The following is a 24,957-nucleotide window of genomic DNA, read 5'->3' as shown; positions in this document are numbered from 1 at the left end:
AAAATCACTGGAATTTACAAATGCTTAGGCTGGACAATGCATGGGACTAAGTCCAACTGAATTCAGTGGGGCTTATTTCTCAATAAACAAGTACGGGATTGGCTTGTTGGTTTACATCCCATCATATATTCAGAATGGCCTTGACATAAACATTGCATTCACCACTTGGGGTTGGAGGAAGTCCTGTTGATGTGTATAATAGATGCAAAATTTACCCAGGGTCCTCCCTCCTGCTTGGGCCTTTGTAGTTTAGTTTACAATTCCAAGTGACATCATTTTACAATTCCAAGTGACATCATTAATTTAGAAGGTTTTCCAACCACTGGGTGTTATTCTCTGGGAATGCATCTCAAACAACCTCCAATTAATGGGGTTAATTTTCCATCCAAATCTAAAAAGTCTGTAGAATAGTGGGGAGGGAGTTTAGTAGAATATATATATGTTTATATATATATATATATATATATATAAACAGGCCAGGTTTTCTATAGACTTGCTTACTCAGGCTATGACTATTAAAAACATTTAAAGAGAGCTACTTAATGTCAAATTGACTGTTGCTTTATTAAGCTCTTGGAATGAACTCGATGGCAGCCAAGAAGGTATTACATGGTCGTTTGTAAATCAAAGGTGCTATGGCATTTTCACAAGGTGTGTGCTTGAATTTCTCTGTTCCTTGTTTGGATTTCTCAGCTTCTCTAGAAATGAAGAGTTACCTAAATGTCAAATAGGTTGTTCTGATTTAGAAGCCCAGTTAAGTCCCACTTTGCACCATAGTGGGTGTCATTCAAGTAAGCATTTCTCAGAGTAAAGGTAAAGGACCCCTGACCATTGAATCCATCTTGCTTTACTGGCCGAGGGAGCCGGCGTACAGCTTCTGGGTCATGTGGCCAGCATGACTAAGCCGCTTCTGGCGAACCAGAGCAGTGCACGGAAACACTGTTTACCTTCCCACCAGAGCGGTACCTATTTATCTACTTGCACTTTGACGTGCTTTTGAACTGCTAGGTTGGCAGGAGCAGGGACCGAGCAATGGGAGCTCACTCCGTCACGGGGATTCGAACCACCGACTGAAATTAATGAACATGACTTAGTTACACCCATTCATTTCGATAGGTCTGGTCTGAGTAAAACTTTGTTGAATACCAGCCAAGGATCTGGTTTTTATCCCCAAAGAACCCATTGAAAACCCTTCCCCCTATCAATGACGCCCTTGGTCCTCTTTGTTCTTTTCTTAGGAGCTGCCTCACTTGTTTGCTATGTCTTGTAAAAACGTAGCTCCACTTTATAAATTAACTTATTGTAATGACTCCCCACCCCCCACCTCCGTCTGCGCTGCACTTTGGCTGCTTTCCACATTCCCCTTGGCTCAAAATGATTGATAGTGAAACTGTCCTTGAAGCAGTGCAGGAATGCTAAGCTTTTTTGTTCAAAGCCTGGTCTCCTCCAGTGAAATACCTTCTTTCGGTCTCTCTGTTCCATTGAAAATCATATCCTTATGGAGGAATGAATTTAGCAGGTTTTCCAACCACTGGGTGTTATCCTCTGGGAATGCATCTCCAACAACCTCCAATTAATGGGGTTGATTTGGCATCATTTGGGCCACAGATCTGGCAAAGGGATGAGCAGTGTGACCTTGCATGTCAGAATCAGAACCCCCATGAAATTCCTATGAAGTAAGGAGTGATGGGTGGATGTGTCCCTCATAGTTTTTCTCCTCTCCAAATCGTATACTCTTAGAATTGGGAAGGACCCTCAAACATCATCTAGTCCAACTCCTTGCAATGCAAGAATTGCCACTAAAGCCAGTGTGGTGTAGTGGTTAAGAGCGGTAGTCTCGTAATCTGGGAAACCGGGTTCGCGTCTCCGCTCCTCCACATGCAGCTGCTGGGTGACCTTGGGCCAGTCACACTTCTTTGAAGTCTCTCAGCCCCACTCACCTCACAGAGTGTTTGTTGTGGGGGAGGAAGGGAAAGGAGAATGTTAGCCGCTTTGAGACTCCTTAAAGGGAGTGAAAGGCGGGATATCAAATCCAAACTCTTCTTCTTCTCTTCTAAAGAATCCCTGATAGATGACCATCCAGCCTCTCCAACAAAGGAGGTTTGAAAACTTCGACTGCAGGCCTCAGTCTGGTGGCATGTTAAACATCAATTTTGGGTGCACAGTTCTGTGACCACTGACGTATGTTACATGCTGCTGAGGAGCATCTGATGCCTTGCTTTGAGGTCCTTCTTATTGTGACGAGGTGCTTACAGAGGGTTCTGATTATATATGGTAGCAGGGATATCAAGTTGTTAATAGCAGAAGGCACTGTAGCTGCCAAATGCTGCCTGTTCCAGCCCTATAAAAGTGGACTAGTTTTTAAAACCTTTGGCAGATTTATACTCTAGTAGCTGCCATGTCATATTTCTAATAATGGAGCATCTGTGGGCTGCTGCTTGCCTTTTCCATTACTGTCTGAATAGTTGCACTTGGTTTGGTGTGTTTTGCAGGGCCAAGAGTATTTGCCTGTCATTATGATGTATAGTGCACAACCAACAAAGCAGTTTATCATCAATATGGATGATGTCTCTGGTATTTCATTCTGGTGTTCCTTCCTTCCATAATCTGGAGGAAGAGCTTCCAGACTATATTTTAAATAATAATGATGATGATGATGATGATAATGATGATAATAATAATAGAGAACATTAAGTGACTAAATCAATGTGGCCTTTCATCCCAGCAGCTAACCAAGCACAAATCTATAACTACTTAGGTTTTTGATGAGGCAATGGAGACAATTAAAGAATGATTTTCTCTTGTACTATAAACTAGGTGTTGGATTGATGTGTGTAATTGTGTTAGAAATTATTTAGTCAGCATGCATTTATGAGCCTGGCACCCTGGGCCCAAAAAAAGCTGCAGGAAAATAAGTTTCATTGCCACCGAAACTGCTGCATAATCCTTTAAAACATAAATATTTGGCTGCCCTGTTGTTTGCCATGGAAAAAAGAACATTGCAGTCTTGCAATGTGCAACTAGTATATTTTATATTGGCATATAAATGTGTGCTTTATACTTTCATTGTTTAGAAAACATTGCATAGGTGGTATCTAACAACAGGAAGATTAGACAGAATCTAGACAGTTTAAGTGATCATTGCTAGTGATGTTGAGCTTCTATAGTAACTCTATTGCACGTTTTATGGGCATGCCCCAAATTACTAAAACTCTACATTCATGGAAATACTGTAGGTCATGATTTACTGGAAAATTGTTTGGTGCCCAGGGTAATTTTTGAGGTAACAGGGAAGTTCTTGAGATAACAGCTCATTGCTAATTGCAGTTTGGATGGCTGTTTAGATTCAGAAAACAAAACCCTCTATTCTTTGGGTGTATGGATACCAAGGGTATGGAACATAGATTATATGACAAACTTGACAGCTATGGTAAATGTCAGAGGGTAACTTCCAATGATGTCTTCCTGCTTGTGCAATAGAAACCCAGCTTAGCAAAGGGAATTTTGGCCTGTCGTAGGAAGAAGGAGAGGAAGAAGCAGCAGCCCTGTTGCACAAGCAGATGCCCTCTCACCTCTTTGTTGGATCTCATGCAGAGAAGGAAAGCAGCATGGTCATACACTTAGAGGCAGAGTTTATTTGTACCTAACACTTACCTAACCCATGACGTAGCACAGATGAGCAAATGCATGGACTTCTGGGGAGAAGTTCGTGGCTACTTTGCTCCTTCTCTGGTCCTTCTGCTGCTGTGCAGTGCTTAGTGTAGTTTGGCTTAGTGTATCAACTGAATCCAAATGTGTGGTGTAGCTCTCTCCAGGCAAACCATGAACTGTGAACCATAGGGCAAACCTTAGTTAAAGCTTGTGGTTTGCTTGGAGAGAACTAAACCGTGAGCCTTGCTTCAGATGACCTGCTAAACCAAACCATGGCTTCGTTCAGCACAGTAGCAGAACAGCTGGAGAAGGAACAAAGCAGCTGTGATCTCCTCTGGTACCCACATATTTGCTCATTTGCACTAAGCCATGGTTTGGCTTAGCGTCCCATGCAAACTGGAACATTATGCATTGGAACAACGAAGTTCAAGGCACTATAATAAATTCATTTACTTACTGGAGAATGACCGCTCCACGCTTAAAACGGGGGGCGCCCTTTGCGTGGATGCGTGCAGCCCCTAGATCTGGAGCGGCTCCAACAGCATAGGCTTGGCTTTGCCTTCCCTCAGGTGGGATACCTGGAGGTCTCCGCCTACCTCAGTCAGTTGTCCAATCCCACCTGGGGGGAAGCGTTGCCAAGGAGACCAGGCCAGGTAGGGGAGGGATTACCTGCCCACACAATAGAGGGAGGATCTTACCTGGGAATCCTCACTTGGCTCCAGAGCTTCTCCCACCCTACCCACCCTCAGTTAATGTCTTATTTTGCAGGTTAACTTTTCTTCACAGGTTTTGCAGGTTAACTTTTCTTCACAGGTATGCGGGCGCTGCTACGTTAAGGTCGCTGTTAAAGGGCCGGAAAGGAATTTCCCTGCATTGGCAGGTTTCGCCTTTCCCGTAGCAAAACGTCACAACTTTGGCGGTATCAGGCCTTGGGCGGAATCCTTTAGTCCATCTTCCTCTTTGCGGCAGCGATACCAGGGTTCCCCGTTAAAGGGGTTTTCTGAAGGGAGGCTTTGACCGTACGCCGAAAGGTCGTCATTGCTCTCCCCTGCGGCGGTGGCGTAACGGGGGCGGCTATCTCTGCTTGAACATATGTTCTCCAGAGCCAGCCCATCCCCCCCCCACACACTGGATAACCCTGATGCTCCCTAGGTCCCCGGCTGGGGACTGGGGAGGGAGAACGGCCAATGCCTGAGCCAAGGTCTACCCACATTTGAAATTTAATAAAGTTGTGGCCAATTTAATCCCATAGCACGTTGTCTTGAGTCGTTATTCCACATGACGGGGGGACCGCGCGGGATCTGGGGACTCCGCCTGTCCACGCAACATATAGTTCACACATGACTTACGTTAAGACTGAGATTAATACAATATGTCAGAATATGTAAATAGAGTGAGTGATATTTATTAAATTATTCATCATGGAAGTTATGCTAAGTTATAAACTGTTTTGTGCTTTATTAACTAGGAAATATGCATTTTACAATTTTCATTATCAATGTGCCTTATTGGTCACAAGACACAAATTACAATTTGGACTCTGTGGCTCCTTCCATCTTGTGTTACTTTGTAACCAGTGATATTTGCTTTTAATCACACTTCTTATATTTTGGGTGGAAAGAACCTTGATGACAGGCAGCCAAGATGCCTTTACCAGATTAAACAGATATCCAAACACCCAATCTAGAAGATATCCTTAGAACATGCCAGCACAAACATACAATTACCCTCCTTTGAGATAATATGTTATGTTTCAGCAGGCTGGCTAAGCAATGTTGATCATGAGACCATAAATATAACTTGAAAGGGGTTTAATAAAAGTATTGAGGACTGGATTCTACTGTCCCAGGAATTTTGGCCAGAATCAAACCAGTTGCTTTAAATGCACTGATAACCTAGGGGTTCATGCATTCATTCATTCCCTTTGACTGGCAGTTTCCAACAGTTTCAGAAGATGTTTGCTATGTGGCATATGGATGTGGTGGTGATGGAACACCTCTCCAAAGTTCATTTTGGCACACGAAACTAGCTGCAATGTTCTTTGGGTCCAGGTGCTTGTTTACAGACCAGATAATTTCCTGCTGTGGAAGTGAAAGCATTTCTTGTGTAACATCAAGGACCTCTCCAGTTATCTGCTGACATCGGCAACAAAACTACTTCTGATAATGTATTTTCTGATGGCCATTACCACTACTTTTGTTAGTCCAATATCTGAAGGCAGTCACTTTATTTCTCTGGACTAACTTAATTTAAAAATCTTTTGGGGTGTTGTGTTGTTGTTGTTTTGGACACTCACCAGCTTGCTAAAACCATGGACATAAAATGCCAAAGTTGTCTTAGCATTATTGTTCTCCCATCTTGTCAATGCAGACAGAATTCTGCTTCGTGGGGCAGGGGGAAATCAGACTTCAGACAGTCTAGGACTGGATCCAGACACATCAAAGAAGTGATTTAGTTAAATGAGTGGTAAACTTCACACAGGGAAGTCCTGTTGGCAGAAAGCAGGACTCCACAGCGCCATCTGGTGTTATAGTGTTATAACGCATATAAAGCGCTTTATCTTTACAAATGTAGCTGAGTCCTAGGAAAGGCTTTTGAAAGGTATATAATGATTTCAAAATGTCATCATGGAAATTTGTAGCAATTGTTTTTGTCTAAACATGATTGATCTAGCAGGACCTTTAGTATTTGACATATATTTTGAGCTATTTAGAGAATTCTAGAGAAACAAAGGATAACACTACTACTTAGGTTTGTCAAGACATTTGTATTAATATGTGCCCACATTTCACAGATAAATTTGAAAGGATCACACACACTTAAAATGCAGGCTTTGGTCAAAATAGGAGGGACACTGCATTTCTACCAGTAAGTTCTGGGCACAGCCAAGGACTTCTAAGTTTTATTTCAGTTGAACAAGTGAGCATGTGTTTCACCCATTCTCACTGAAATCATTCTGATTTTAACATGTTAAATTTTGACTGAATGGTGCCCTCCTTTGGAAAACTCTGGCCCCTCTTATTTATTTTTACAACTAACTGAAGAAATTCAGCCAGTTCAGATAAAACAATCTTGGCACAATTTATTTATGAAACAAAAAATGAGCATTGTGCCTGGACACCCCCACCTTCTCTCCTTCCATTGTGTGCTGGTTTAGGTGCTTGTGTAATGATTTGTGCCCTGTTATACAGAAACCAGGAAATTGTGCCTTAGTCTCTGCCTACTAACCAGGATATGAAAACTAGAAATGGATCAGATTCTGTGTTTGTTCTTAGTTTAATAAACCATGGTTTATTGAGCCAAGATCATTACTTCTGAACTGGCCCACTATTTAAAGTTTGAAAAGTGAACCTTTGGACCCTTATGGAAAAAATGCAGCAATCCTTGCCAGGTCTTCAAAAGTTTTGCTTTTTATATAAATCTTTGTCTCGATGTGATAATGTAGCTAAATATTAACACAGCACCACTTTGTTTGGTAGATGTGATCTTCAACTCAGATGCACTGCAAATAGTTTCCCCAAAGCTTTACACAATTATAAAAATTTCATGTTTTGTGAGAATCAAGATGCCATCAAATCTTATGTTTATAAAACAAAAATGTAAACTACATCTTTCAAATTATAAGCACCCAAGAAGCATAGTGTTCACTATTCTCATGCCTGAAGGATACTGGCACACACTCAGTGAAGGATAATACTTATAATATATCCAAACAGAATGAGGGGAGCTGTCTTGTTTGTAGTGATATATAATCTGATACACCTTTTTTTGGCTAAGGAAAAGGACAAGTTATTTATGAAATGCAAGTGTTCACAGCAATGACAAATTAGGGCCGCTAATTAGCAAGTGAATCCGTATTCAAGCCTGAGAAAGTCCAGATGTGGAATCAGTTGGGGCAGAGGCAGCTAACATAAGAGTACAGAAGATTCCTAGTGACTCACAGTTGAACTCTGGGTCAAACTCCAAAATGAAAAAAACATGGTTGGGATGGTAAGGAAGCAGACAGTGATGGAGGAAGAACTGGGAACTCATGGACAGAGACAGGACCAAGAGTCTATGAAAGCAATACACCATTTTTTAGTTTTTTGGGCCAGAGGAGGGTTTCTGTAGGAAACTGTAAGTGTACAGAGACAGCATTGGAAGTCAATGTGAATGTTACATGGTGAGGAGAAGGACAAGTGAAACCTGTGTAACCTTTTATGTGATTCCTGCTTCTATTAGATATTTGAACTGGCTCTTGTGATCAACCAATCAAATGCTTATGGGTGGGGCTACTGAGGGTGGCCCGTGAATCTAACTGGGCTATGTAGTAGTAAGACAGCAGTAAGCAACACTGATGTGTTTCAATTACCTCTTTTCTTTCCTAGGATCATCTCTCCGTTCATGAAGTGTGATGATATGTGAAAATATCTGCAACAAAATATGATTAGTCATGGCCATAAAATTAAAGACCTCTTAATATTATGTCAGTTTCTTACTTGGAGGAACAGACTGATTAGTGAAAGAGAATATGTCTTCTGTTGAGAGTGAAATATCAAGATGGAACCTCAGGCATGTCAAAAGAATAGCTGACCTCTTGGAGCCAGTGGCCTCACCTAGCGATGCTAACAGGTTTTCACCAGATAAATCCATCAGTGGCATAGACCGGTGCTTACACATTCCTGGAAAAGCAGACTCTGCTTATAGTTCTTTCTCGGGTGGCTCAAATATCCCAGAGTGTCCTGTCCTATTTTGCTATAATGAGCATGATTCTCTGCCTCTAGAGCAGCTATCATATATGGACTCAGGATATGTTAGAGGCATTTATAATCCCAGTGCAATAAATCCAGCATTTAGACAGATGTATGAAGACAGGGCAGCGGGCAGCCACTATATATTGGAAAATTCTGGCCTTGGCAAGCCATATGGAAGCACTTCTGCCCATGGGATGCCATACCAACCATCACCACCATTGGCTAGATTTCCATCTCCTCACCCACCATCCCCACCAACCCGAGTTGATAGCTATAAAACAAACAGAAATGTAGATCCTGGAATTTGCTTTGACCCCAGTATGCAAGAAGATGTGTGCATTCAAGATACCGACTCTCCAGCAAACTATCACAATGATTACTGGCTCTCTAGATGGGAGGATGAAAGCCCAGTCACAGAAGAGGGTGACAGTTTGTATCCTGTCAGTCAACATATCTCTAGGAATACCAGCTCCACCATATCCACCACACCTTTCATTTTTCAAGAAAATTTAAAATCTGGTTCTCTGGTCAAGACCCGGAATATTTCGTGTGCTCAAAATTCAGTCTGCTCTTATGCATTTCCTGAGCCAATGGAGTCTAAGTCCTCTCCGTCACTACATACCAGCCACAACGCTGTTAATGATACACAAGAGAACAAACAGTATTTTTATGCCTGCAGTGTACACAAACCAGCCTTCGCAGCAGATCTGCCAAGCTGCGTGGCAGTATCCAGCACAAAGAAGGGGCAGCTTCATGGTGTTCTGCATCCATTCAGAGTTGCCGATCGCTCAGGATTGGGCCAGGATGAATACGAAAGCCGTTCAAACTTAAAATACACTGACAGCTCTCTTTCCAACAAGGCTGTGTTAGGAATGATTGAAAGCCATGAAGGCAACAAGAAACATTTCTTCAGCTCTGAAGAAGGAAGCAGAGATGTCTGGCAACCACTTCTAAATCAGCAATCCAGAATGCAGAAGCCACTGCCTCATGGTTTGGACCTCACAGAAACACCTCACTGGGAAGTCCAGGAGACAGCCAGTGCATTACCGTATTATAGTCACGATGCTGAGACCTCTGCTTCAAAACCAGTGAATGGGTTTAGAAAAGCAAAGAAAAATGACATGGATAGCAGCCCTGAACTTCTGGTGAACCCCAGGCAAGAGGAAATGCTCAAGCCTGTTTGTTTTCCAAAGCATCATTTTTCTAAGAAAACTGAAAGCCAGCCCCTGGATGACTTTGCCAGTATAAAGATAAACAGAAAGACAACTCCTCTGCTTTACTATCTTTCTGGTGGGAAAAATCCCAGTTTTATGAGTCATGAAAATTGGACTCAAGAAGGAGGAGGAGATGATGTTGCTTTAAGATCTCCAAGGAACAATCTCCCAATCTCTGCAGAGCCGATAGAGATACCAAGGGACAACAACCCATGTGTGGATAATCCTGGCAGCAACCATGAAGGGCAAATTCTAGAGAGTCCTGCATCATCAGTGGATGAGAAGTTCAAGAATGACTATCGGGAAAAACTAAAAGTTGCTCAAAGAAAGGTCCTGAGAGAAACCTCTTTCAAGAGAAAGGATTTACAAATGAGCTTGCCTGTTCGGCTGAAGCAGACACCGTCTTCAAGGCCATCCATTCAGCATCTCAGGTCTTTGTCATTATCTAGTACAAATGAGGACTCCAAGTTGATTCCTGCCTCCAGGCCACTGGAAAGCATCAGCAATGAGGAAGAATCAAAGAGGCCACAAGCTGCCCGAATTGGGGGAAGGAAAAGGGCTACCAAAGAAAAGAAGAAAATCTCTTATTCTGAACCCGAGAAACTCAACCAGCTGGATGATCAGAGAGATCAAAGCATTCCGTGGAGAAAGCAGAATGCAAGGTCCCGGTCCGATGAGATCAATGAACAAGACACTAAGATCATTAGAGGTAAAGCTCTGGAAAACCAGGGAAGGTCTCTTTCTAAGGCAGAACTGAAACAAATACAGCACAACGCACTTCTTGACTACATGGAACGAAAGATTGGGCAACGGCCTGTCATTGGGCAGAGCAGCGCACAGCAAAAGCCCCCTTTGCAACCGAGGACTTCAAATTCAAAGAAGTTTGTGGAAGACAGCACTTCCCATCCCACTGCCAGCAGAAAGCTGAGGAATATGGATGGTTTCTGCCAGTTTCCTGTTCCAGGGAAGATTCAGGAGCCACCCTCTTTCCCTCCTAGTTTAACATCTACAACTGCTGCCACCATGACTGACAGACACAGCACCAGTTCTCCAGTGTTTGAAATGGCTAATGAAGGAAGTTGTGCCAGCAAGTGTGACTCAGCTAAAAGTCTTCTTCACTCAGGTTCTGTCTGCAGCAGAAGCCGAGGGAGATCAAAATCAACTCCTCCTCCTGTGCAGGTAAACCAAGTAGCTGTTTAGGTCACATCCACACATTTGTACCACTTTAATAGTCACAGCTTCCCCATAGAGATGCAACTCCCAGCATCCTTAGTAAATTACAGTTCCCAGGATTGTGAAGTTGATGTGCTTTAAATGTTCTTTTAAGTGTGTGGCGTGGATGTGACCTAAGCTATAACTTGCCACTTGCAATTGTATTAGTGATAAGTTGCTATTATCAATTATCTAAATGTAGACCAGGGGTCAGCAAACTTTTCCAGCAGGGGGCCGGTCCACTGTCCCTCAGACCTTGGGGGGGCTGGACTATATTTTTTTGGGGGGGGATGAACTATGTCCTATGCCCCATAAATAACCCAGAGATGCATTTTAAATAAAAGGATACATTTTACACTCATGTAAAAACACGATGATTCCCGGACCTTCCACAGGCCGAATTTAGAAGGCAATTGGGCAAGATCCAGCCCCCGGACCTTAGTTTGCCTATCCATGATGTAGACCATGAAGGAGTATCTTGCAGTGCACCATCAGGATGCATTTTGCCTGGATAGAAGTCCCCCCTGTTGATTGTAGTGGAAAGATAGCACTGGAGTTTGGAAAGCACATTGAAGAAAATAATAATAAAGCTTGCCTTTATTATGCATGGCACATTCTAATTAATGTTAAAGAAAACTAGCATGAAATGTTAGTTCAGCCTTCCTCAACTTAGGGCCCTTGAGTTGTTTTGCAGTAGAATTCTCACCATCCACAACTATTGGTGATCCTGTGGCTCATGGGAGTTGAAGTCCAACAACATCTAGAGGGCAGGTTGAGAAAATCTGCTCTAATTCAGTAAACTGAACAGTTCCAATTCTTGGTAGCTTAAATTATTCTTAAATTATTTTCATTCTGATTTAAGAAGGGGGCTACCAAGAGTTGGAATTGTTCATATTATAGAATTAGAGCAAACCCAAAATGAAACTGATGATTTCATATCCTATACTTTCTCTGTCATTGAGACCATTGAGGCTTAATTTTGACTTTTCATGCCCAGTGCTGCTTGAATTGTAGCATTCTATAATCTCTCCCCCTCTCATAATTTAATGCCATAAAGCAGAGCTACAGTATATCTGGAATGGTGCATTATTGAAATAAAGTGATCTTTGCAGGACTTAGGAATGTGAGGCTAAAAACTGCTGCAACACTTTCTTCTCATATCAGTAGCTCTTCTGTTCCATATTTTCTAATACAGAAGAATTGGATAAAATTATATAATAAACTTCTGGTCTCCTAACTTCTTTTCAGTTCTGACTTTTCCAGTCTGAATGTGCCAGCACAATCATGAACTCACCATAATTTTGTTCTTTCAAACAGCTTGGAGAGCTTCTTCATGAAAGTCCAATTGCCTATGTAAAATTCACTTGTAATGTGCAAATCTCAAGAGTAGTACAATTCCCTATATGGAAGTGAATTCTGATTAGGAATTTTTGTCTTTTGCAAAGAGGTGCTTAGATACTATGCAAGCTATACTGGCATAGGTGGTGAATCTTGATGGATTTCCATTCCTCAGAGAAACCACACAGGTTCTGGAGCTTGCCATTCCAGAAGAGGCTCTGTTGTGTGAACTGCCCCAGCCTCACTGTCTTATACTCCCTGTTTAATACTCCCCTGGTTCATCCTCCGCCCCAACATCAGCTGTTGGCTTTTTTGATTTCTGTCATGCTCCATAAACCTTTTCCAGCTTCAGGGGAGAAATATGCACTTCTCAGTGCCAACATTTGGAGGACAATGTCTGTCAACAGTGCTGGAAAAACAGGATAAGGAAGGCAAACAGAGGCAAAAGGGAAGGAAAAAATAGAGAAAGAGCAGTAGTACTACCTACATATATAATAAGAAACTGTTCATAATCTCTTTGGTTTTCAGGACAGAGAGAAAAGACTCCTGCTAAGGGTAGCTAGTCACTTTTTGTATTACGGATCAGGAAGCAGCAGGCAAATTCTGTTATTGGGCAAGATGACCTTTGGTCTGTGTCAGGCTGAGGATAGTGCAGCTTAATATTTTCCTGGTATATGCCATTCGACAAATGAGGTTCCGGAGCATGGCAGAGTACTCTGGCACTATGCCTTAGAGAACTCTTAAGAGAGGGCTAAAGACCTTATGGACCTCAAGATGTTGTTGCATTCCAATTTCCATCATTCCTGACCATGGGCCATGGTGGTTGCTGGAGGGCTGCAGTTTCCCCATCTATGTGTATTACTACTTCAGAACCAAGGAAAGTTTAGGGTCTGTCTTCTAATGTTTCTTCTTCTGGAACTGAGGGACCTTCAGTCCAGTCCCAACTCAACTACATATGACCTTCGACAAGTCATTGCCATTCAGTTTTGGTTCCAGACTTATGGTTTGGTAACCAGCTCTCTAGGTAGCTATTGCTCACAATATACTTACTAAATTATCAAGTACCGTATTTTTTCGTGTATAAGACGCCCCCATGTATACGACAACCCTATTCTTTGAGCCCAAAATTAAGAAATAAATATTTTAAACATTCTGTGTATAAGACGACCCCCAATTTTAAACTTAAAAAGGGGGGGAAATACAGTCTTATACACAGAAAAATACAGTATGTTATAAGCAAAAGGTTTGTAGAGCTTTTCAATATAAAATAAATGACATGCATCACCATGATTGAAAGAGATTCCTTCTAAGACTGCTCATTGTAAAATAACCAGTAGCTTACATTATCCACCACAACCAGTTCCTCTTCAGAAATCTGGAGCATACTTATTCTTACCACTAGAGTTGGACGAGCCTGCTGGTTTTGGTTTCTCTCAGCTTCTTGTTTATTCAGTCTTTAAGTTCTCCAGATTTCCACATCACATTGTGATCTTTTAAAAAAACAAACAAAAAGAGTCCTCATAAAAATTTGCCAGCATTTTACTGTGAATTTCTCAGAATAAAACATTTTTGTGTGCAATTTTCTGTGATATACACATTTCTGAAAGCAATTTTCCTTAACACAATGCATTTTCATATGTCATTTTCACTAATATATATGCAGCTTCATGCACACCTTTGTACACCTCATTTGGTACAAAATCTGGGCATTGCAAAATTCGGAAGAGTGCACATTTTGAAGGATAGCTACATTTTGGTGATAAAGATCCCTGTCAAATGGCAGCGGAATGATGAAGATTTGGATTGTGAGCATTGGAATTTGGAATAGAACTCACCAGGATACATGTATGCTGCTGTGCTAAAATGATACAAATCTGCTTATTTGTAAAGTTTGGAATTATTTTCCAAACTTCATTCTATTTCTCTTGGTTATAGCAAGGAGCAAAATCCCTCTCTGACTGGCCATTATTTATTCAGGCACTTATTTTGCTGCTAAGAGTCACCTGGCTTTGCACACACATAGCCAAGCCTATCTGTGAGGACTAGAAAAGGGTTTGCTGCTGTCTGTGTGAAAGGTGGGATTCTCTGGAAGCTCAGTCTTGGACACAATATTCTGGAGAAAGCCAATGGATACAAGATGGTCAAATTAGCCATTTCATCTTGAGCCTGTGGCAGCATCACAGAAAACACAGCTCCCTGATCATTTCTCTGTTTTCTGCTGGTAGCAAAATGTGGGAACGCCATAGAAGAGGGTATTAAAAGAGGGTATTAACAGTGCCATAGAAGAGGATATGAAAAGACTTCCTTTCATATTTAGGGCTGAGAAATCTCTTCCTAGTCAGTTAGCATGCAAATGAAAAGTAGAGAGCTACAAAGTCATATGGAGAGGTCTCCTCATCATAAAACATGGTTGTTTTCCATCCCCAGGTTTTCTATAGCTCCACGGCCTGTCCTGCGTTGTCGGCTCAAGACCATGAATACTATCCCACGCACCCCAAGTAAGTGTGCAAATATTCACAGGACCAGCTCTTACGATTAGATTTTCACTGTGTTATGTCTTGATGAGAATAGGCTTTTCCCATGAGTTCATTCATGTGGAGAACCTAAGACAGGCATGCCCCATTTCAGAAGTTTGGCCATTGCATCTCAGAAGGAATTTCCATTTGCTTCTGGTTCCATTTCCATTGGACCCTAATGTTTTAGCTACTGCTATGGTCATGGAAATTGTTTCTGGGAGGCCATCGCTGTATGGGGTGAGTTATACATTAGGTTTGTAGTATAAGTGCATCACTGGAAATGTGTCTCATGGTAAGAACAACACAGTTAAATGTCTGAACCAGCTCTTAGTTCCACCCAAACGTAAAAGTTTTTTCAGATACATCTGAGCAGTTCTACCTGCCAGGCTACTGTGATATAACACTGTGCAACTTTCCTATTGACCAAGCAGTGCACGAAATCTCTTGGGTACAGTCACTTGCCCCACCATCATTTTGAGACTGTGTGTGAGGACTGGGCAAATGCATGTTCAGGCTTTCTTGTGGATGTGCACGGTTGCTGGAATTCTCCATTCAGTTCCCATTCATTTCAGCACATATATTTGTTGATCTGTCGCTTTGAAAACAAACAAGTGAATAACAAAACATCTGTATAACGGAAAGGGTTTAATGGTTCTGCCTTCTATGTAGCACTATTGGGATTGCAAATGAATGCAGTGGTTGCAGATAATGGTTTTAAAGAATACTCAGGATGGAATCAAGAATGAGTGCAGCAAATTCAAGAGTTGGAGAGTGTGTTGTTTGGTGTGTGTGGTTTTTTTTCGGGGGGGGGGGGCATTACCACAATATCTCTGACTTGGAGATTTCCCCTACATCAACCATCAAATTCAGGGATATTTGAAGAAAGCAAGAGCTTCTGGATTTGTATACCCAAAACTTTAACAGCTCATGGAATTAATCCAGAAGAAGTCTTAATTTTTATCTAGCCATTTCTTTTTCCTTAGGAAGAACTTTCTCTTGGGCATGCCACACTCCTTAGAATAAATGTTCATAAAACTGTCATCTTGGTTCAGTAGGATCCAGGGCTTGCTTATATGCGGTGCTCCAGTCCTTGGCTATTTTTAAGATTGATAGAGCAGATTGGGGCATGGAGAAAGATACTCAGCAACTTCTTCATAAGGACTTTGGTAGCTAGGTTCAAGTGTTAGGCTGCAATCCTAACCTCACCTACCATTAAGAGTAAAGGTATACAGTAGGATTTACAGTAGCATTGTTAGGGTTACAGCCAAACTTTCTGTTGTCCCCATAGCTGTTAAGCAGAAGTGGGAGCCACTGACCTACTGTCTGCTGCAGTTGGTTCTGCAGCTTGTGGATTCTGACTTAATCCTACCAGTTTCCTGTTGCCTATGACCTTTGCACAGCGGTCACCCAAACTATGCAAAGTGTCATGACAGGCATGCCTGTTTGGGGCAAGATAGTATTTCCCGTGCAAGAAAATACTACATTTTGAGAGGTGGGAAACTGATTTCTATGCAATAGAAGCCTTTCATTTAGGAAACATCTGAAGGCAGCCCTGTATAGGGAAACATTTTAAGGTTTAAGGTTTTACTATGTTTTTAATATGCTGGAAGTTGTGCAGGGTGGCTGGGGCAACCCAGTCAGATAGGTAGGGTACAAATAAATTATTATTATTATTATTATTTTCCTTAAGAGGGTCTTCACCAGTGTCCTGGTCTATACATGCAGCAGAAAGAACTGTGCTACTTCCGACTGTACATAGAATGATACTGTTGAATGCTTCCCTGTTTTTAAAAGGTCTTCACTGCAGGTAGAAAACTAGCACAGCATTGAGCAAGCCCTGTTGCACAAGTTCCCCTCTCCCAGTTTGGTAGGTTTTTTGTTTGTTTTATTTTTACTTGCAGGGAGTTTTTGACATGAGGCAGCATTGAAAAAATATCATGATCTACCTGCAGTCTGGAGTAGTACAATCCACTCTGCCACAACTCAAGATTCTGCAAGCTTATTCTGCTGTATATGTAGATCAGACTTGTCATTTTCTGCAAGTGAGTAATAAACACATGCAAGAAAAGCCCCTAGAAACGCAATGTAAACAGCGGCGGAGGAAGACTCTCGGGCACCTGGGGCGTCAGGGGCGGAGCGAACCACCCATCCCTTCCCTATGGGCGCCATGGGCCCCGTGCTGTCCAGTCCTTATGGGCACCGTGTGCCTCGTGCAGCAGGGGGCACGTGGCGCCCATAGGGACGGGGTGTGCAGCGCCCACAGGGAAGGCACAGAGCGCATGGTGCCCATAGGGACAGGGCGCACCACGGGGCCTCAGCCACCCTACAGCTGAGAAAAACCCCACCCCACCCTCCCACTATATATAAGGGTCTGGTGATTTCTGTTTCAGTGTATCTGAAGAAGTGTGGGTGCACACGAAAGCTTATACCCAGAAGAAACTTAGTTGGTCTCTAAGGTGCTACTGGACAATTTTTTAATTTATTTCGACTGTTGTTTGAGTCTCTCATGGGCCTCAAAATGTGAAGAAGAAAAATGTGAAATGGCTGCAAATGGAGCAGAGGAAATTCCTCTCCATATTCCAAAAGTGCAAACAGTAGTTCTGTTGCCCATTATCTGAGATCATAGCTCCACCATCTGATCTCCTGTTGAAACAGCATTTGACTTGCAAGGGAGAGACATGCCTAAGGAGAACAAAATGGAAGTTTCCTCTGAATCTGTTTATAACTCTTAAGATGTGGGCTTAAAATAGAACTTTAAAACCAAAGGGAGTTTTGGCACAGATGCAGTATAAAAAGACTGGTTAAAACTCAAGTTAAGTGAAGGATGGAAAAATATTTAGATGTAAGATTATCCCATCAGTAAGCACAGATTTATAGACTATGGATGATGCATTTTATTATCTTTCACTGACAGAGAAAGCCACAGGCCTGACTAGAATAGCACACTTCAACCTTCATCAGCTACCTCCATTTCCCGCACCCTTTAAATTCTTCAGTTCCTTTCAAGAACGAAATGTGGTACCATAACTGCATTCCAGTGCATTAGGATTCCAACTTCAAAGCAACTCATAAAAGTGCTTCAGATTTATTAGGTTTGCACAGTTAGCTGCTCTAAAGGAAGGGAACACATCATTTTATAACCCACCTGCCCCCAATATATGCCTGTTATCTGATGGTAGGGACATCTGCTCTTTTAATGCATGCATTAATATAGCAAATGAACATGTTGTTATTTGCATGCACACAAAAAGCTGGTGTTCATTACCTAAGGCGGTTGTTGCCCTGGGCAGAAGCAGGACAGCTAAACACCCTTGAGAGGGAATAGCTAAGTGATCACATAGAAAGCCTTACACAAAATCAATTTGCGTGTGTCAGTTAACATCACTGAGGGTGTGCTTACCTAGCAGATTTTACATATGAATAAGTAACAATTTGGGTATCAGAGAACTTCCAGGTGCTTGCTTTTCATACTCAGGTTGCTGCTCAGGTTATGAATCTTCAAAAATTTAGTTTTTATTTTTCATTTTCTCAGTGCAAGTGCTTCTCTACTGTTTCCATTTGGCGCTAGGTGGGGAGGGAAGCCTCATTCTGTAATTAGACAATGGAAGCTGGTCTGTTAGGGCAAAGCATGAATGAAATGAAGTGACTTTGCTTTTTAATATATATATTTGAAACCAAACTTTAGCTCCCCATCAAAGGAGAAATTGGAAGCTGATCCATCTGACAAAACACATGCTCTGGTGGCTGCAAAGCAAAGTGCTGGAAGAAGAGGGGAGTCTATGGGGGAACCTGGGACCTCTGAAATGGCTAGACTGTCCCCATTGAGCCAAAGTACGGATCAGCTTCCCCATCTGAAGAGTTGGCATATTTCCTCTGGGCTACAGATGGGCAGAGACTGGCAAGGAGAAAAGCATCCAAATACTTTGCAGCATTGTGAGCCTGCATCATCTGGGCTCAGACAGCCACACATGGAAGCTGTTGGAGGACAAAGGGGGTCAAATTCAACAGTCCATGAACTGAAACAACCCCCTGCCACAAATAAAGTCTCGCACGCTTTCCCAAGTGTAAGCAGTGTACCCCTGCTTTCGGTTGGCAGGTTGCCTTCTCCAAACCTACCTTTGGAGCCTCTTCATTCTTCACCAGCCCCTCCTGCTCCTGCTGAGATGGACGATGAGGTTTTTAAGGAGTCTTTTGGCAGTGGCTCAGATACAGCCTCTGACCTCCCTTCCCTCCACAGAGAAAGTAGGAGTTTTATTCTGAGCAGAAGAGCACCCCAGCCTGCACCGATGCCTCCGGCTTCCACAGAAGGAAAGCAAGTCAAGGAAGAGCCTAGTACCAGGTAAAAATAAGCATTCCCATTTGGGGCCAATGTGTTTCTATTTATTCTGAGCTGCCATGTCAACTCAGAGAGAGCACACATGCACATATAAAATGTACAATATGGAGAAGGCGATGCACTCTGCAACCCCCGGGAAAAGCTCACAATCACTTTGGCACAATCAATTTGGCCTGGAAAAGTGCAATTTTGAAGGAGAGGAACAGAATGTTGCTGACACTCTATTCATGCTTGCCTCCCTCAACTGCTTCTTAATAATAGTCTTGAGTGTTGGGAACTGCTGGGACTGGAACTGGGGATGTTTGTTTCTGTGTGCTGCTGTTCCATGTGGCAGGCTATGGGAACTGCAGCCTGGAGTATCTTCCTTGCTGCAAAGCATTCTCAGGCTCTAGACGAGCCTTCTCCATCCAGGCTCCAGGGGCAGCCCCTACCACTAGGGGGCATGATGCAGTCACCTCAGTTGACAGGTGCTAAGGGGCACAGATGGCAGCGAGATGTTGGGAGGGCAGAGATGTGTGTGGTACACAGCAAAGTCTGTGTGACCCTTAAGTTTGGGCCACATTCACACCATACATCTAAAGCATGGTTATACCATGCCTGAAGAATTCTATTGTATACAACACAACACAGTGGCGCCAATGTAACTCAAGTAACAAAAACAAAAGGTTTTGGGAGCACCTTTGTCATGAGCATGTCTGGTTAAATGTGGGGCAGGGGGTGGGAGAGCCTGAAAGACATTGCAGCTAAATATCTGATTTTTGCTTGATGCACAGAAATTAATTAGATGCCGCTTACTCTTCTGTCCATGCTAGGAAGCGTCATTTGTTGCATTTCTGTGTGATGGACACAGGAGCAGAATCAGTTGTGGGGAAAGGTAGCAGCCCCACACAATTCCTGTTGTGTACTCAATGTACCTTTTCAGGGGCCTGTACTTGAATAATCTGGTTTCCCGAATGTGTGGTGCGCTATGCCTAATAAAGGATTTTGAATTGAATTGAAACTTATTTATGTATGTAATGACAGCAGCACGAATATTGTATGCCCAAAGGTAGAAGATTTAAAATCTGGTTTCCCCATTAATACTTGCTAGGTGTGATGCAGTCCTACTGGGTATGGCTCTGTGTGTGCACATGTGCACATGCTTATGTTTCTATATGATGGAAGAGAAGGCTGTGTGTGCTGCTTTGCCTTGCTGAAAGACAGTTGTGTTTCTGTTGTTCTTAATAATAATAATAAAGCTGTTTATAAACCTACCAGTCATTAACCTGAAAGCAGGACTTAACCAGACATGGAAGCTTGAGTGAGTACTCCATCCCTAGAACCCAGAGGCAAAGAAGAAACACAACAATTTTATACAGCTTTGTCTTTCTTCTAGCTTCCCTGTCCATGAGAAAGAAGAATCTAGTCTTGGAAATAGCAGAGAAGATGAGAATTCTCCTGAAAATTCACATCGTGCAGACATGGCTCTTGACTTCCCAGCTTTCAAAGAACAGAACAGCAGACATTCTCAGCTGAAAAAAGAACTAAGTGACAAATCCCAACTTCCCAGTGCTTCTGGAAGAACCCGGTGGCAGCAATTAGAGGCAAATAACGCAACCCATGACTCAGAGAGCAGGGCATATTATTGCACTGCCTTGTTAGACAGCCAAGGACAGAGAAATACTAGCCATCCATTAGCAGATTCAAGAGCTCTGCAAGATGAGCATGACTGTAACTTTCCAGCACAAGGTACAGATTTATCTTTAGCACAGTCAATATCGACAGAGGACCAAAGGTGCGAAGACCTTGCGGTTGAGATTATTGCCAAAGACAAGTCTCTGGTTGACATCCTCACGCCCCATCCCACCAGGAAGACTGCTCTAGATCTCATGGAAGGCCTTTTCCCTGTGAACATTTCAATGCCAGGCAGATCCTGCAGAAGGAAGGAGGGAATTCAGTCTGTCCAAGAAAAAGAGTAAGTTTATATATTTCTTCTTATTTGTTTTTATTAAAGGTTTTCTTGGGTTAGGAAAGTACATACACTGTATGTTTATATGGCACAGAGAACCACAGGAAGCATACTTTGGGTAAGGGCAGGGGAATCCCATCCTGTTTTTCCACCTGAGGTGAAATGGGAAGGTGTTCTCCGGTATGCATGCTGCACAGAACTCACCTACCCTTTCCAGTCCTGCCAAAGCCTCACTTACTGGGTCGTGTGGCTTCCAGGTACCAGCGAGATCTCATGAGGGTCTCCGCAAAATTTTGCGGGGCACTCACAGGATTTCACCTGAAGCCACAGCATATGTTTCTTCCTCGCTTCACCAGCAGGAAGGGGCACCTGTGATGACTCCTTTGAAACTGCTAACCACGTTTTTCTCTCTCACACATGTGCCCCACACCCAGCAGAGTATTGGCTTCATACCCCACCCTGCAAGAAATCATTGGGGGGGGGTCTCCTTATAACCCTAACTCCCATTAAGAAAATTTACACCAGGGGTTCCTAACAAACTGTGAAGTGTGGTGACCCAGCAGGCATTATAGTATCTTTGTTGAATTAGGAATACTTTGAATGCCATCCCAATGTTGGAGAGGCTGGGAAGGTGGTTTTGAGTGCTCTGTCTGAGCACTTTTTTGTGATCAGTAATATCTCTGTTAATATATTATTTGTCACATTGTTAAAGAAGCATTTATAATGATTGGGGTTTTTTTTTATTTTAACAGCCAAAGAAGCAGTGACTGTGCAGCAGACCCATCTCATGGGACTCAGAGTTTTCTTGAGCAAAGTACGGACAAAATTCTGAGTAAAAGCAGAGAAAGTCTTGATGATCCAGACAGCATTACATCAAAGAAAGTAGGTAGACGAGTGACCATGCAATCCTGTATATGTTTATTCAGATAGAAGTTCTGTTGGGTTCCGTGGGACTTCCTCTCTGATATGTGAGTGTAATAGGGCTGGGGAAACTTCAGACAACCTTTGGACAACCATCCAGATTCAGATTTTGGAGGTCTCCTAAAGCCATGACACATGACACACTAGCAGCCACCCTCCATCAGTTTCCTAAGCTTCCATGTTTGTCTGACTGCATCCTTTCATACATATATATATAGACATACATACATACATAATTGTTTTAGTATGCTGCCATTCCACAGTTAAAACCATGCTCAAGGCGACATACAACAAAAATAATAATAATTACAAACATAACAAAAGTAGTCATAAACAATAAAAACCATCAAAAAGCACACAACCCAATTGAAACAATTTCCACATAAATTATAACACATAAAGAAATAAAAAAATACCAATAACAGCAACAACCTCCTCCAACAAAAAACTGCTAACCAACACCCTTTCCTTTCCTTTAGTCTCTGTCTTTTTCTCTCTCTGGTTCTCCCTCCTGCTCTCCTCCTCTGAAAAAATGAAGAGAACAAGACAGAGAAAGAGAAACCAGAGGCAAATGTGGGAGTTTAATAAGCCAGCCTTAGAGGACAGCACCTAGAGCATCTAAATACATTCTAGGCCCACTGTTTGTTGTCACACATGTGCCTGCCAACCTTCTGGTCAGGGTGTCTCTTTCTTTCTTTCTTTCTTTCTTTCTTTCTTTCTTTCTTTCTTTCTTTCTTTCTTTCTTTCTCTCTCTCTCTTTCTCTCTCGAGAGAAAGAAAGAAAGAAAGAAAGAGAAAGAAAGAAAGAAAGAAAAAGATGCAGACTAAGGGCTCATCCACACTTCCACTTGTCCTGTGCCTGGAAAGCATGGGTCTGAGTGGTTTTCCACTTGCCCCATGCTTTCTAGGTATGAATCTGAGCGGTTTTGCCTGTACTCCGCCACTTTCCCCCGGAAAACATGCTCTTAAGCGCTAAATTGGAGCAAACGTCAATCCACAGAAAACCCGGTTGATGTTTGCTCTGATTCAGCAGTAAACAGAGGGTTTTCCCAGGAGAAGGTGGCAGGGCAACTGTGTGTACAAATGTGTGTTTGTGTGCGCGTGTGCACAGGCATGAAGATATGGCATTTCTCTCTGTGTGTACACACATGTATGTGCATATGGTGCCTCTCTGTGTGTGAATGTGATGTGTATAGGAGGACATTAGCCCAAGAAAACAAAAGCACATGAAAACCAAATACCGTCTCAGCTGTGCCCAGTTACCTATTGATTTATGCAAGAGTTAAGCATGTGCTTCTTCCATTGAAATCAGTGGTGTTTTAACAAGGTTTAATTTGGCAGGCATGGTGCAAACATTCAGCTTTTCTGAAGTGACACACAAAGAGCTATTACCATGAGATTAAAAACCATTTTTGTCAGAATATTCACTAAGGAGTTAGCAACTTAGTTCCATTGCTTGTGCAGTTCTGATAAGTTTAAGTTGCCTTTCCTTAACATCAACAGGTTTTTTATCCTTTCCACTGGCGATGTTGTGATGTCTTTGCCAGAAGATCTGGCATACATTGGTTCCGTTTTGAATAAATGTGGTTTCTTGCCTCAGATTCTCCTGCTTAGAAATAGTTTCATGGCTGTGAACTGGGTGAGACCAGGCCACGAACCCTACATGAATGAGACCTGGCATCCCGTGGGAATATGATACGCTTCATTTTGAGATCTGGCAGCCCTTCCTATTGACAGGCTTGGTGTGTCATATTGGCTTTCACAATACAGAGAATGAAACCATAACTGAGGAAATAGTTATACTGAGGCTCCTTTGGCAGAAATCCCAGGTTTCTTTGCAAAGGAGGCTTGCTAGTCATTAAAACTTGGCGACATTTCAACTCTGCCAGTCATGTTCTGCCCACCTGTAACTTTCTTCGGCAGTTTATAAGCTGTTGCTTCCTATGATGAACCTGACTTGTCCCAGCTATTGATATAAGCACCAGTGTTGGATAGTGGTTTGAACATCAGACTAAGATCAGAGAGAGCCAGGTTCAAATACCCACTCAACAATAAAGTTCACTGAGTGAGCTCAACCTACTCAATCCCTCTCTCCCTAACCTATCTCATAGGGTTGCTGTGAGAATAAATGGGTGAGCAAGAACCTCATAAGCCACTTGAGCAAGGCACAAAGGTAAATAAATAAATCATTGTTAAAACGTGGCCATGCTAATCTTACTGCCCTCTGTTTTAAAAACCATTTTAGGTGCCTACAGGGGCAGCCTAGTTAGTATAAACATGCATGTTCAAGTTCCTGTGGCTGAATCCTGCCCATCACACACATAGACAGGACCCACATATTTACTCCATATCTGCCCTGCCATGCTTTTCCCCATCTAAATGTTGATAAATCTTGGCATCAGACAGAGGTGTGGCTGCCTCAACTCTGATGTATAGTGACATTCATTGTGTGCATACCAGGGCCCTGGAGACAGGGGAATCTGACTTTATTGCAGAGAGTTGAGGCTTTAAAACCAGCAGCTTGCTTTCCTCCACTTCCTGGAATCTATTTTTCCTCTTCTGCCTGATGCCTGCTTGAGGACAGATGGCTGAGCTAGACCCCATGGTGGTGTGAGCTATTTTGTACACTTATGGAAATGCCAGAAACAAAGTTCTTTGGTGACTGTAAGTCTTGAATCCCACTAGCAGATGAATCTCGTGGGGTGTCCAGAGCACAGTCTAGTCCTGTTGTATTAGATGAGTTTCAGCTGATGAGGCTCAAGGATGTGGACAAGGTGCTTGCATCAGTCAGGGCAACCGCTTGTGTTTTAGACCCTTGGGGTGGTCCCAGTCCTACTTGGATGGTTGTTCCCAGAGGGTGTTGCTTGGGGAATGCTTTTCTGAAGGAGCAGGTTCATAACTTAGGGGTACTCCTGGATCTTTTGCTGTCACTTGAGGCTCAAGTGGCCTCAGTGGCCCAGAGTGCCTTCTATCAGCTTTGGCTGGTGGCCCAGCTATGCCTCTTATCTGGACACGAATAGCCTCACTACTGTTGTCTATGCTCTGGTAACCTCATGGTTAGATTACTGCAATGTGTTTAATAATAATAA

At 42.6% G+C, this 24,957-nt stretch overlaps 3 protein-coding genes across 5 annotated transcripts in view; 1 reads left to right on the top strand and 2 right to left on the bottom strand.

The window, feature by feature from the left end:
- Positions 1 to 13,672, bottom strand: part of GDF9 (growth differentiation factor 9) — a 48,609-nt gene extending 34,937 nt beyond the window's left edge. The window contains exon 1 of the mRNA XM_083600155.1: positions 13,545 to 13,672. The gene's annotated coding sequence lies outside the window, so the exon portion shown is untranslated. The remainder of the gene's footprint in view (positions 1 to 13,544) is intronic.
- The window catches only part of SHROOM1 (shroom family member 1), a 45,901-nt gene that overhangs the window by 17,669 nt on the left and 3,275 nt on the right, over positions 1 to 24,957 (top strand). For all 3 annotated transcript variants that reach the window (XM_083600076.1, XM_083600078.1, XM_083600077.1), the window contains 5 exons: positions 8,019 to 10,777; positions 14,576 to 14,646; positions 18,350 to 19,003; positions 20,376 to 20,954; positions 21,701 to 21,830. In XM_083600076.1, the coding sequence (XP_083456202.1) occupies positions 8,162 to 10,777; positions 14,576 to 14,646; positions 18,350 to 19,003; positions 20,376 to 20,954; positions 21,701 to 21,830 (4,050 nt within the window). In that variant the 5' untranslated portion in view covers positions 8,019 to 8,161. The remainder of the gene's footprint in view (positions 1 to 8,018; positions 10,778 to 14,575; positions 14,647 to 18,349; positions 19,004 to 20,375; positions 20,955 to 21,700; positions 21,831 to 24,957) is intronic.
- Positions 21,847 to 24,957, bottom strand: part of LOC310756345 (uncharacterized protein) — a 34,025-nt gene continuing 30,914 nt past the window's right edge. Inside the window, exon 4 of the mRNA XM_083600176.1 lies at positions 21,847 to 22,393. Coding sequence (XP_083456302.1) covers positions 22,345 to 22,393 — 49 coding nt within the window. The 3' untranslated portion in view covers positions 21,847 to 22,344. The remainder of the gene's footprint in view (positions 22,394 to 24,957) is intronic.

The sequence above is a fragment of the Podarcis filfolensis genome, assembly GCF_964270895.1.
Source record: "Podarcis filfolensis genome assembly, chromosome: 2".
In the NCBI taxonomy this organism is placed as follows: domain Eukaryota; kingdom Metazoa; phylum Chordata; class Lepidosauria; order Squamata; family Lacertidae; genus Podarcis; species Podarcis filfolensis.
Note: the sequence above shows the minus strand (reverse complement) of the source record. Positions and strands in the feature narration are given on the sequence as shown.